At 39.8% G+C, this 13703-nt stretch overlaps 1 protein-coding gene across 1 annotated transcript in view; it reads left to right on the top strand.

Annotated features, from left to right (window-relative positions):
• The window catches only part of CYP51A1 (cytochrome P450 family 51 subfamily A member 1), a 48133-nt gene extending 35042 nt beyond the window's left edge, over positions 1–13091 (top strand). Inside the window, exons 9-10 of the mRNA XM_069211627.1 lie at positions 1448–1616; positions 11944–13091. Coding sequence (XP_069067728.1) covers positions 1448–1616; positions 11944–12122 — 348 coding nt within the window. The 3' untranslated portion in view covers positions 12123–13091. The remainder of the gene's footprint in view (positions 1–1447; positions 1617–11943) is intronic.
• Positions 13092–13703: the final 612 nt, after the last annotated feature.

Below are 13703 nucleotides of genomic sequence, written 5' to 3'. Positions count from 1 at the left end.
AATCCAGCGCAAATGCAGGTTTTTTAGACCCGCCCACTCCCGGGCGTCATTTTTGCCCGGGAGTATAAGTACGACGCATATGCATCGCAGTCATTTTTTAAGACGGGAACGCCTACCTTGCATATCATTAACGCAAGGAAGGTGTTCACGCAAAAAAATGAGGCTAACTCTATGAACTTTGGCGCTAGACGCGTCTAACGCCAAAGTATAAATATTGAGTTAGTTTTGCGTCGAATTTGCGCCGAAAAAAACGACGCAAATTCGGCGCAAACGGAGTATAAATATGCCCCTCTATGTTAGGGAAAGTCCAACTTGTCCGGTCGACGTTTATTAGTTATACACAAAGTGGGAAAAAAGTGAATGATGGGAAATGTCTCTACTTGCTGCTTGCTTAATTAAGATATCCTTGTTGAGTGTGTAACTAAAAAGTTATCTATCTTTGACAAAATGTTGATTTTTATCTTATATTTTTTCCTTAACCAGCAGTGTGAAATTTGGGAAGTTATATTAAATTGGGATATGTTGCAATTTCCACTATTATTAAATGTGGAGATTCAAGCCATGCTTCACATGTGGAGAGTTCCTCATACAGGTCAAATATTTGAAGGTACACATTTTCCACCACTTGCTTTCCCCTTCTACGGGCTTCTGAAGATAAGGTGTGGGTGAAACATTATGTAGAAATTTGCTCTTTTGTAAATCTGAATGTGCTGTGTAATTTGGTTTGGAAAAACACCAAAATCAGCTGCCTTGTGAAACATTTCAGATAATTGCTCAAATATTTTGTGTGTTCAGTTCGCCCATTCGTCCCTAGCTTCAAATTTTACTCTGAGCTGGTGTGAGGTACTTCAATGAGAGTAGTCATGGCACAAACAGCTTACAACTGGTTCAGCATCTCACAGTGGTTTGTGAACTGCTGAAAGATACCACCTGCTGTTTGTGGTTTCTTTTCCAAGTTATAAGTCTTTCGCAGTTGTAAGCAGATTACTTGTAAAAAAAAAAAAAGTGTACTGGCCCAATAATTTGCATCTGCATATAGGGGGCATGAAAAAAGCCACAGCCCTGTTTAAGGCATGCTACAGTTTAGCAAATTGTAATACCCAGCTCTTCAAAACCTTTCACCACAAGCAAGCTGTGTATACATTTTGAGACATTTAAAAATATCATATATACAGAATTACATTTCTGTAATCCTTCCTTCTGTGGACTTGTCTCTACAGACCACTATGCTTAAATTGACACTTACCAATTACCTGACATAAAACAAAATGAAGCAGAAAAGGGGATTTAGCATCTCACTTTATTTTATAAAGTACTCACTAGTGGTCATTGCAATCTTTAATATCTGTAGCTAATATACGCAAGCTCATAAATCACCAATATTAGGGAGTACAGAAAACAACACCTTTGCCTACCTGAATTTACAAAGTGCTTTCTTTATGTTTAGACCGTTGCTGGTTACACCATTCCCCCTGGGCACCAGGTGTGCGTCTCACCCACAGTAAACCACAGGCTTCGAGACACATGGTTGGAAAATTTAGACTTCAGTCCTGACCGCTACCTTCAAGATAACCCTGCAGCAGGAGACAAGTTTGCCTATATACCATTTGGTGCTGGTAAGTTGAAAGTGTCTCAGTAAATCCTATCTCAGTTTTATTCATTGTCATAATTCTATCGGTCCCAATAAATGTTACCCTTTTACCAGTAAGCAGGTACAACACATTATTAATAGAACTTCTACAAGCAAAATTAAGAAGAGTGTTCTGTATGTTATGGGTTATGTTATGGCGATTTGTATAGTGTACTAATCACCCATGATGGTACCCAGGTGCTTGAGGTCTTCAGCTTTTTTCAGAACTCAAGAAGGGACAAGGATGCTCTGTGTTGAAGCCGGTATTTCCCTGTTTTGAGTGCAATGTAGAAGAATGAGCGACCTCCTTCTCTGCTTGTGTGAATGCGGGGGGTTAGTGAGAATGAGGCAATGCATAGGTGTCTGACAGGCTGGTGGAGGTGTAATAGGCTGTTCAGGTATGCTGTCCAGTGTTGTGTATCGATGAGTATACATTGTATTCAAATATGTAAGATTAGTTTGCTAAGTAAGATGGCTCACAAACTGAAGATTGCAAACGGGAAAGCACTGCAGATTTCGAACAATGATTTCTCATTGTGCCACTTATCACAGTATTCCATCCGCGAGGTAACCAACTAGATTACATCAACTAGATTACAGGTGAAGTAAGAAAAAACACTTAAATGTATGAAACACAAACCAGAAGATCATGGCCATCAACAACCACCTGATGACTGCAAAACCAACAACTGGATCATTCAGAGCAGTCTCACCAAAAACCTATATTTCTTCAGCATCAGGATTATGCTCTGTACTTAACAATCTTCTTAATGCTACATGTCTTTTTCAGTAAGGCAACAGTAGAACTACCCTGAGAGATTCTGCAGGAGAAAGGGCAAGGAGATTAAAGGTGTTACTCTTGAGGGTTTTTCAAATAATGGCCAATTGTTCATTCATTTCCTTCCAGAGGAGAAGGAAGAGCAAACATTTTACGAGGAAGAAAAGAGTTCCTACGACCCAATCACCTTCCACTACCATTTTTCTCACCTCCCAAAGGTTTTTCTGTCCGATCTGCAGTAGTCTAGGTGCTAAAAAATCTCTTGCTGTTCGACCTAGAAATTACATTTATTTTTATTGTAGTTGCCTGACCCAATTACTCAAGGTTTTCCCGACACCAGCACCTTTTCAGCAACCTCCTCTCTGTCCACCACTCTGCCGTGTGTTATTCATTTTGCTTAATTAGCAGAATCACCTGCTCCTGTGTGTGTACTGTGACTCCTTTACCTCTTTTTGCTAAGAGTGGAGGGAATGGAGAATATGGAGGATGTAAAGGAGAATATGAACATGGGAAGGATATAGGGGAGGAGGACACAGTAGAGCCTATGGAGGACAGGAACAATATGAAGGAGGAAGATGTAGAAGATAACGATAATGAGGAGGAAGTGGAAGAGTACATTTTGATGAAATGTATGATTATGCAACAGGGAAGACTATGTTGTACCACCCATTGATTCTTCTCCTCCCCAACTTCCTCCATCATGAGATCTCCAAGTTTTCTTCTATATTGGATATTTTACCTGGATTTTTTAATCTCCCAATTAAAAGAAATGTTCCCTGTACATTTTCTAAAGCTTAGTTTTGTAGGACAGTACAGGTTTTTTAAAGTCATGCACCACCTATGGGATGATGGCTTACATACTATAAAAGCCCCAGCTTTAGTCTCTTAGATCATCACCAGAATTGGAAAAAGATACACGGGCTGAGACTTCTCACCAGCTTGCCTCCTTGGTCACACTAAATCGGACTTTGTGATTATTGCCATTGCTGAAAGGTTATTTTGAAATCCTTCTATGGTGCAACACCTTGATATGTTGGGTAAAAGGGTGGTGAACTCTAGTTACTATCATTGAAAGGTATGTTAGGCATAATGGCTTAATATAGCTAATTGTGTACACCCAATCTCTTAACATGGGAGGGAGAGTTGAAGTGAACGCCGTTTGGCATGAGGGAGAAATTACCCACCCTTCATCATTAATGCAGCATTAAATAGCAGCACTTCAATATCAAATCAGATAGGCATCTAAATGACCTTAAGAAAGTTCTCCTAATAGTGGCAATAGAAGAATTCCATTAAAAAAATCAATACAACAAGAAGTTCACTCCTGGGATTTTCATTTCCTAATCAGGCAGCCGTTTGTATCCTTGGTTGGGGACTATTGCAATGTGATTTAACTAAGCTTTGTAGCTTGGACCACAGTAAGTTGTATTTACTGTGTACATACACATATAGCTAGCTATTTTCACTTCTCTTTTTTGTGATCACTGGGGACACTAAGCACTCCTTTTTGCGTTATATTTGGATTTTATAACTCTGATTAATTGTAATTAATTTATTTTTCGCATATACACGGATGATTGTTCAGTGCAGATACAACGTGAAGTGCTTGCAGTAAATGACTTGCTAGGAACTGAGGAAACACTACTTCAGAATGTGTCCTTGGTTAACTACTATCTTCAGTGGATATCCTTACATATGTTTTGGTGCGTGACCACACAGAAAATAGTTATATGCTATATTTCAGGTTATTACACTGGACATGCCTTCATCATATTGAGCTTGTCATCAGTCAAAGCTACTTCAATTACTATAGGAGTTTGCCATCTCAGGTGACAAGGGGGCAGTATAAAGAGTTAATCGTCAAGTAGAAGCATACTCAAAGTACTTTCTCATTCAGTTGTGACTGTGGGGCTTAATACTATCTCTGGATTTGAGATTCATCTGTCATTTTCAGGAGAGAAATGTTACCGATGTTTGCCCTGCGACAGATAACCTACCTTTGTTTATAAGGGATTGCTGACTCTGCAGTGTGGACCTTCTGGAATCCCGCTTCTGCATTTTAACTTGACAGCTTGTTCTTCAGGCTCCAAGAAGGAATGGAAGTTTATCTCAAATTGCTCTCAGAAGATATTGTTCCCTAGGACTAACTCTGATACAGTACCTGGAAACATTTCTTTCAGAGAGGCTTTTCCTACCCCAAATTTACTAAAGATGTTTTTTTCTGAAGGATTTCACACTGACAGAGCAGTTTAATAGTTGCTGTGCATTATGGCTTTCTGCATCATTGTCACACAAGCCAGACCAGACTTGTCTACTTACTTTTCTTGGGGAAACTGGGAAGCCTGAATATTGATTACACAGAAATACAAAATCTCCTAAAAGGGGTGGTACATTAGCGCTAAATTTCACAAACCGATGCCTTTCAAGGAGCAAGACCCAGAAGTGCAGATCATCTCGGGTGCTCTTAATCAGGGTTGGGGAACGTATTGAGTGGAGCTTCAGTAAAAGGGTCTTGGTCATTACTACTACATAAAATGTTAAAACTAAGTGCAGCCAATTTTGCTGTAACTGCTTGTTTTTCTTCAAAAATCAGTGCTAATTCATATTGGCTAGAGATTTAAAATCGGGGATTAGAAACTCCACTGGGCCCTGACTCAAAAACTCTCCCTCTGAAGCACATATATCAAGAAAGTAAAGCATTCTGGTAGCCACACAATTGGGTTATTCACTAATGTCAATGTGGTTGTCAACACCACGGTTTTTTACCCCCAGAGATCAGCTTGTTTGCTGCATTGGGCAGCATCCTTCACACATTAGGCTTCCAGAACATAAATATTGAGCAATGTCCTGCTGATAACCTGGTCAACTGTATTTACATCTTTTCTTTTGATTTGCAGGGTAGTTGTCAATTGTGCAGTCCAAAATCTGATCCTCCACATTTGACCAAGCGAGTGTTGGTAGCCTAGCAAACTGAGATAGGTGGTTGTTCTTATTTGCCCTTGTTTCCTTCCTGAGGTAAGCTTTGAAACCTATGTTCACCAGACAGTATTTGTCTTGTTAATCCAAAGACAACAGCAGAGCGCTGGATGATAAGCATGCTCTCTGTCATTTCATGGATAACACTAAACACTTGATACAATAAAAACAATTAGAAATACCCTACTCAACCCAATAGGTAGGTAGTTTCTTAGATGGTGAGCTGGACGTGTTTACCAGTGTATGGGGAATAATTGAAGTCTAGATGACAACTACCAATTGAGATATATGACAGAGGAAGCTGTGAATAGACCTGTTTTGTTTGAACCCTTCTCAGGATGGTGGCAGGTTTTAGATGTGTAAATTTATTCCCAGATTATACGATTAATGAATTTTAGGTACTTTTATTCTCTTTGAGTTTTTCAATAAAACAGTTTTAAAAAGTATGAAGAAAAGCTATATTTAGGTATCAACCATATTATAAAGGACCTGTATTTTCTATATCTGTAGGCTGGTGATGCAATGGGGGATGTCCCAGGAGGAAGTACTGGTTCAGGTTTTGTTTCCCTTGTATGCACATGTATGCAGAGGCATTCTGAAATTGTTGTCAATATTTGCACAAAAAGCAGTAATGCACTTTTGTGTACGATGTTGGGGACTACTGTATATCATTCGTGCCTTCCAAAATGATTTATAAACATGCCAATAAAGACCAATTTAAACAAATAAACAGTATCAAACACAGGACAAATCTGACCCCAACATTGTTATATACAATGATAGCCCTAAATACTTCCCAAAATGCATGCATAACAAGGTTGACTTCTTCCATAATAACCCGGAGATTTATGCTTATGAATGATTTTTGGTTCAAGATAGTATGGAGATGACAGGCGATATTGTTCCATTCTCCCCTTGGGTATCTTATAGGCTTTCTGTCTAGAATGGAGGGAAACATTAATGTTAGTTGATGTGCAACTAACAATAAAAGTCAAAATTCTTTGTTTTGGTTAATTAAAATTGTAACAACGTAACTTACAGAAAGCTAGCATTCTCAATAATACACATAAAATCAGTGTGACTTTGTGTTAAACAATGGATCCACATGATAAAAAAGCATTTATACTAACATCGTTCCCCCAAAGAATCAGTGCAATTGTTTATCATAAAATGATGTACAAAAATTTCTAAAATACATCCACTCCAACTCATAATTAATAAAGATTAGCAGTAATTTAACTTCATTAGCAAAAACTAAAGACCACTTGTTAAATAGTGCAAACATCATACCGCCAACTGAGAAGTACAGTTTTTATAACAAGTTTCCGATTAAGCATGACTCAATGTTCTTCTCCCAATTACGTGTAATAGATTTGTTTTTTTATGTCACAATAGATATTTCATTAGCTTTCAGTCGAGTTGAGGATCAGCAGGATCTAGAATTTTTAATATGGCAGCCCTACATTACATATACATATGCCCCAGCGTTGAAGCTCTCTTTTTAACAAAGTAACACACGCCTTTTGTAAATGGAAATATGCAAATCAGGTGTATAAAGTCCTTTTTCTTAGATCCACAAAGTCTACATGATGTAGCGCCACTGTATTTTCAAGACGGTTGATCAGCCAGTGATGGTAAGTGGCCAAAACAGATTGCCATCAACCTTCTCTTTAGATGAGCCGAAAATGTGAGACTTTGATACGAAGCTGGCTTCATACTTTCGTAGCATTTGAGCACCATTCAAGCATGTGAACATCGGCTGAAGCTATTTTTGTCAACCAGGTGCAAGTGCATTTTGACAGCTTTATTTACCACTTGCCTAAATGTTGTATTCCATAACTCTGTGGAATTTGTCAGTGATAAGTAGATTGTGGATCTCTTTCAAGTGCTGATCATAATGAGTTGTTTAATAGAGAGTATTATTTCCTTGATCTCATCTTGTACCAGCTTTTTATGGTGGTCTACATTCTCCACACCTCATTCCAAATTCCAAGCGGACTTGCGCCGGTGAGGATTTTTTGGGAAGCCTCAACACCTGCTTAAGTGCATTCACCTGCAATTTGTCCTAGAGGAGTGCATTTTTCCCATGCAAAGCAACACTTGCACCAGCCACAGTCAGGAGCAGTTTTCTGCTATTACTAAAGGTAGCAGCTTGAATGAGGGAGCCATCTAATTCTTAGCAAGAATGCAGAAGGTGAATACCAGTGTATTTCCTTTTTTAACATATTGCATTTGCTTCTGATGATTGCATATGTTGTCAATGTATACTCCCAAGTACTTGTAACTATTTATCTTCTGTACCTTTGCCCCGTCCAACCATATCCTAAGCGGGAGCCTGGTCGGCTCCTGATTGTCATTGTTTTAGTTTTAGTTGTATTGATTTCCAGTTTGTTGGTAGTGATATAATTTTTTAGTTTGGGCACTGATTTTTGAAATCCAGCTTTTGTTAACCTCATCATCCATGTAGGAGAGGTGAGATTGATTTAAAGGGCCCAAATGCTGTGGATGTGCATTGACCTGGTCTAGTCTTGGTGTTAAGTGTGCCATAAACAAACTGAAAAGATGTGGTGCCAACACACCCCTGCGTCAGGCTTTGTTTTGTAACAGTGTTATGTTGTTATTTAAGTTATTGTAAACCATTGTACTTGTGCGAGCCTGTAGTTAATTGCGTGTCTCCGTTCGTATCCCAGAATGGAGATTCGAAGTTCGTTGTGGGCAGAGGGTCAGAGCAGAGACACGTAGCGCGCACGGCAGACTCGGCAAGCCTTTGTAATTCAATACTGAAATAAAAGCTTTTGAACAAAGTGCAAAGACTCCAACTTTACAGATTTGGCGACATTGGTGGGATTACAAGAATTTGTGACTACTTCAAGGGCTTAGCCTTTCACATGCAGATGTGAGCATCTCACTACTAATGGGCTAACATTAACACTCCTTGGATAAACAAATTATCGTATTAAAGATATTTACCAGAACAATGTGAGCAGCAGCAGCTAAAGTGTGGAAAGAGCCACTGTGAAAAGGTAAACAGGGCAGTTCATTCAGTGAAATATGGAGTGGCTGCTTCAAAGTTATCTGCTGCCTGCACTTTAAAGAAGGGAGAAGGATATCCCTGTAGTCAAGTGCAGTGAGTGACTGCACCTGCCTGCAGGGGGATGTCTGTGGGGGGTCCATGGGTCCCCTATTCTGCCTTCTAGAGGTCTGCCTTCAGGAGGTGCAGTGAGAAGTGAGCCTCCTGAGGGCCTTTTTACGTCTGCACTTAAGTCTATAATAATACAAATCGAACATAGACGAACAGAGATTCCCTTATTTTAATGGGCCTCATGCAAATGAGACAACACCTCTTATGATAGAGTTGGCACTATCAGTGCACCAGCGTGATCAGTATTACAGAAGGGGATGAACAAAAGTACTTGCGGCCTCTTCTGTAATAAGATTATGACCCGGGGATTCAACATGTGGATGTACACACCCTTTGTGCCCCAAGGGCACAATGTATAATACTTCCCCTGGTGTCCATTTTGGGTACAAAAGAGGAAGAAAACACAAGTGAGGCAAATAATAGCTGCCTGCGCTGTAGTCGTTTGGGATGTTCACATGCTCTTCTGCAAACTTTTTTGCAGAGAACAGCACAGATTTACACGATATGACATAAAAGCGTAATTTCAGAAATTTTGCATAGCAAGCGTAATGCAAAATAATGTGAGAGTACACTGGTATAATGGAAATTTCACCTGGGCCTAATTAAAATGTATTTCCCTGAAACAAAGCTACATATATCTGGGGATACAAATTACCTCTCATTCTGCAGCACAATGTTTTGTAACAGCCACACTAGACTTTTTTCAGGTAGCTTCACAAAGTGGCACAAGTGGTGAAAATCAGCAATAAAATAAAAACACCTGGATCATGGTTTATAGAAGCGCTCCAGTTATCAGTTGAATCGAAATACAAACATCTAGGGATAATATTTGACTCATGAGACACTTTTGTTGCACACCTGGCGCCGCCTTCCTAACTTCTGACTTTCACACCCTCTCAGAATCCCTGCAAGGCCCAATTTTACGACCTCTTCAGAAGGCCGTGGTTGCAAAGTTGCTCATGTCCATTTCATACATTTGCCAAATAATGACAGGAAAAAGGGTAGCAAGGTTTTTGGACCTGCTAATTGCAAAATCTTACCCGACTGTAAGCTCTCAAATTACACCTTGCAGGTGCAACTGTGCCTAGAGCTAGGCTTAATAAAAAAAAAATCACTTGCCACAAAATGCCCTTTCTTAAAAATGTGCCATAGATGCAGATTGGCAGAGGACAACACACCAGCTGCACGCGTCTGGCTTGAAATAAGTAAGTCAGACTCAGAATCAATATTCAAACGCAGCTTTTGCGATGCTCTGCATTCACTGAAAGCCTCTGATCTATGGATCACCAAGATCTCAACTGTTGAATAAAAAAATATAAAAAAATCCTCAATAAGTCCATTAGACTTTTTTTCCATGCAAAAAGATAAACTGCCCTTGGCAGCGTGAGCACATGCCTGGCAAATCATCAACTTTTACTCGTATTTAAAACAACAGGCATACTTCGACCTTGGATTCCCATTTCATATTAAACTCAAGTTCATGCATCTTCGCCTAGGAATCCAGCTAACTTTGGACCAATGATCCTACTGGGTAAAACCTGCTAAGACAAACTGTAGACTCTGGGGAGTCGAAACAGAGACCTTAAAACAAGTCCTCTGCATCTGCCTGACTATGTAATTAGACCATAGAAGGATCCTGTGGGGCGCCTTTAACCAGGCAGCCATTCAAACATCCTGGCAAGCACCTATAACCGCAGTCATCCCAAACTTCACACGTTTTATATCAGGGTGGTAAAATTGTTTGAAGTTTTTGAAGCAAGAACAAAGAATATGGAGGAGAAATGAAGACTTCTTGCAGCACTGGAAATTAGTTTTGACACCGGGGGATATTGAAATTAAAGGCACTTTAGCAAAATTTGTATTGCAGCAGCCACACCACATCCATCGGTCACCTGGAGATTGAAAGACGTGTAGTAGCTGCAAAGGGCGTTGCAGTCGAGGACCACCCCTTGAACATTTCGGTGACAGCAGAGCCAAGATTAGTAAATTCTGCTACAGCTGAGCACTGCCATCGAAACAAATTGCTCTGCATAGATATACGGTTGGTCAAGCACTGTCATGCCCCATGGCCTTCCTAACATAGCTACCCCTAACAAAGCTTGTCCAGTCATGTTCTCGGTCATGCATTGACACTTTAACATTCCCTACACAGGCAAGTCCATGACTCACCTATGACATACCTTAAAATGTATTTTATGGCTTTTAATTTAAATGAATTAGTAATTATATTGCACTTGATTATGGCCATCTTGCATACTTGCAATTTTATTACTGTACTTTTACAATTGTATTACTGTTTTGATGGTTTTAATTAACTAAGCAGATTGGAAATACATTTCAAATAATTTTGCCATAATCCTGGTAGCTTGTTCTTGTTATTCTCAGGATGGAGGGATTTGTAGGGATTACCAGATAGAGGTAACCATTCTACTTCCATTTTAGATCTGTGACTCACAACCTTCCTTCTCCCTATTGGAGTCTAATGTTTGCATATTTGCTATTAAAATACCAGGTTGGTGCTTCTGCAGACGTGATGTTTGGGTCTCTTCAGATATTTGTTCATTGTTTGGGAATTGTCTCCTGTGAAGAGTACTAGTGTTTGATATTTTGACCCATGTACGTATGTAAAACACAGTGGTGAAGATTAGGGGCTGCTTTGTATCTGGCCACTTGGAAACTTTGCAGTCAAAGAGTCCATTGTGAATCCTCCCTTTACCAGCACATTCTAGTGGTAAATGTGACACCATCTGTCTACCAGCTAATTCAAATGTGAATCAAGCAACAGGACAATAAACATTCCAGTAATCTTCAGGTGAATGACTGAAAAAGAAATAGAATCAGGATTTTGCAATCGCCAAGGCAAAATCCAAATCCAATGCCATTGAGATGGTACATCCAATGCGCAAGTGAGCTGTCAATAAAGGAATGTCCTTGAACATCACTGAGCGTGTACGTTTTTTTTTTCTTCTTCTTCACAAAGAGGAGTGGTCTTGAATTTTTCTCAGGCAACACGAAAGACAGATAAACACTTGCGGGAGATCTTTACTTCAAGTTATTGCTGCTAAAGTGGGGATCCACGCCTTACTGAATCATGGGGTGCACTTTTTCACACATGGCTACTGGATGCTGGTTGGTACTCTTTTTGAGTAGTAAGAGCGAAATTTGAGTGTCATAATCTGAGATGTATGTGGTAGAAGTTGACGAGGGCTAATCATATAACAACATATAATCTTAAGAGAGTGTACTTTCTTCTCCACGTCAATATATTTCAAATTTCTATTTGCATTCACTTTTAAAGTTGCAGCCTTTAGCACACACGCCCCATCTCTTGACAGTCTCATTATGATCACTCATTAATACTGTGGCTAATGTGCGTGTCTTCATGTGTTTAACATCCCCAATTTTTTTTTTTTTTAGGACGGCATCGATGTATTGGTGAAAATTTTGCCTATACCCAGATAAAGACAATCTGGTCTACTATGCTTCGCTTATATGAATTTGATCTTGTTGATGGCTATTTCCCCACCATTAACTATACGACTATGATCCATACACCTAACAACCCTGTCATCAGATACAAGAAGAGGTCACATTGAACAATGAAAATAAAATGACTCTCAACAGTGGACGTGGTCAAAGACATTTTCACACCTGGAAGTACAGTTCCATTGACAAGCTGAACGTCAAATGGATAATAATGATCTTATGTGCTACACCTTCATGATTTTCTTCTCTTTGAAGAAAGCATGTGACCGATCTACCTGGACAGGTTTTGTGACTTCTTTTGAAAACAACATTTTTGCACTTACTACTACATAAGTATGACTACTACCAACATGCAAGTCCTAGTCTCCTTATCTAAAATTGTTGAAAAATACTGAAATGTATTTTTTGTTTCTACAGCACTAGGAGAGGTGAGGCATATTGATATATATTCTGCCCAGTAAAATACAGAATGAAGTTGAAAACGGGGTATTCCCTATTGCTGCAAAGCAGTTTTCTCAAATGTCAGACCCGCCTCAATCTCGATATTTTGGTATCCTGTTTTGATACACCACTTATATCACAAAAAAAGTTTATTTCTAAATGATGACGTTGGTAGATATTGGTGGGGAGGGTTGGGTTGTGTTAGAAGTTTGCTGTATCTTGACCAAAAAGTATGGCTGCAAGGGAACATTTTGTAAATATGTGTACAAAATAACTGAGAAATAAATAATTGATCATTCATATTTTATCATACATTGCACATTATTCAACTTCTCATATGTATTGATTGGTTTCATAAATGGCACATAAGCTTTCATCAAATGTTCCCAGTTGAATATTGGCATATAAAGCAAAACCCTTTTGTAAAAATTAAAAATAGCATGATAGGTTTTTGTAGCCTACACATCGAAAGGGTACTAAACGCCAGTTTTATGTCGAGTATTGAGTGCAGAGTACAGTGGATTGGGTAAAGAAGTAAACCATAATTTTGGTTTATACATTTCTTTAGCTAGCAAGGTATGCAGGTTATGTCCATTGTTGTTATGTTCGTATGTATTAAATGATTTTGTGAACAAATATGCATGAGGTATTAATTTAAACTACTAATACTTGATTGAGACACATTACAAGACAACTGTTAGATGAAAATAACGTTGAGTTTAGAATTTAGGGCCTCATTACGACCCTGGTGGCTGGCGGTAACACCGCCAACAGGCTGCTGGTGTGCCGTCAGCTATAATGACCGTGGCGAAATAGCCACGGCCATACCGCCGGCCCCTCCACTATACCGCCAGGCTTTCGCCTGTGGATTATGAGTCCCCGACTGCCAGCCTGGCCACGGCGGTAAACACCGCCATGGAAAGGCTGGCGGTAAGGGAGACTTGGGGTGCCCCTAAGGGCCCCAGCACTGCCCATGCACTTGGCATAGGCAGTGCAGGGGCCCCCAGACATAGCCCCATCTAGGCAGTGAAATGCGTGACGGGTGCTACTGCACCCACTGCACATCAGCATTGCCGCCGGCTCTATTACGAGCCGGCAGCAATGTTGATGTGACTTTTCTGCTGGGCCAGCGGACGGTAATACTGTTGCCATCCTCTGGCCCAGCAGAAAAGTCGAAATAAGGAGCCAGAAATACCTCCAGCACTGGCGGTATTCTGGCGCCCACTGCCTCAGCGGTCTTCTTAGAGGTT

This window comes from Pleurodeles waltl, chromosome 10 (genome assembly GCF_031143425.1).
Source record: "Pleurodeles waltl isolate 20211129_DDA chromosome 10, aPleWal1.hap1.20221129, whole genome shotgun sequence".
In the NCBI taxonomy this organism is placed as follows: Eukaryota; Metazoa; Chordata; class Amphibia; order Caudata; family Salamandridae; genus Pleurodeles; species Pleurodeles waltl.
Note: the sequence above shows the minus strand (reverse complement) of the source record. Positions and strands in the feature narration are given on the sequence as shown.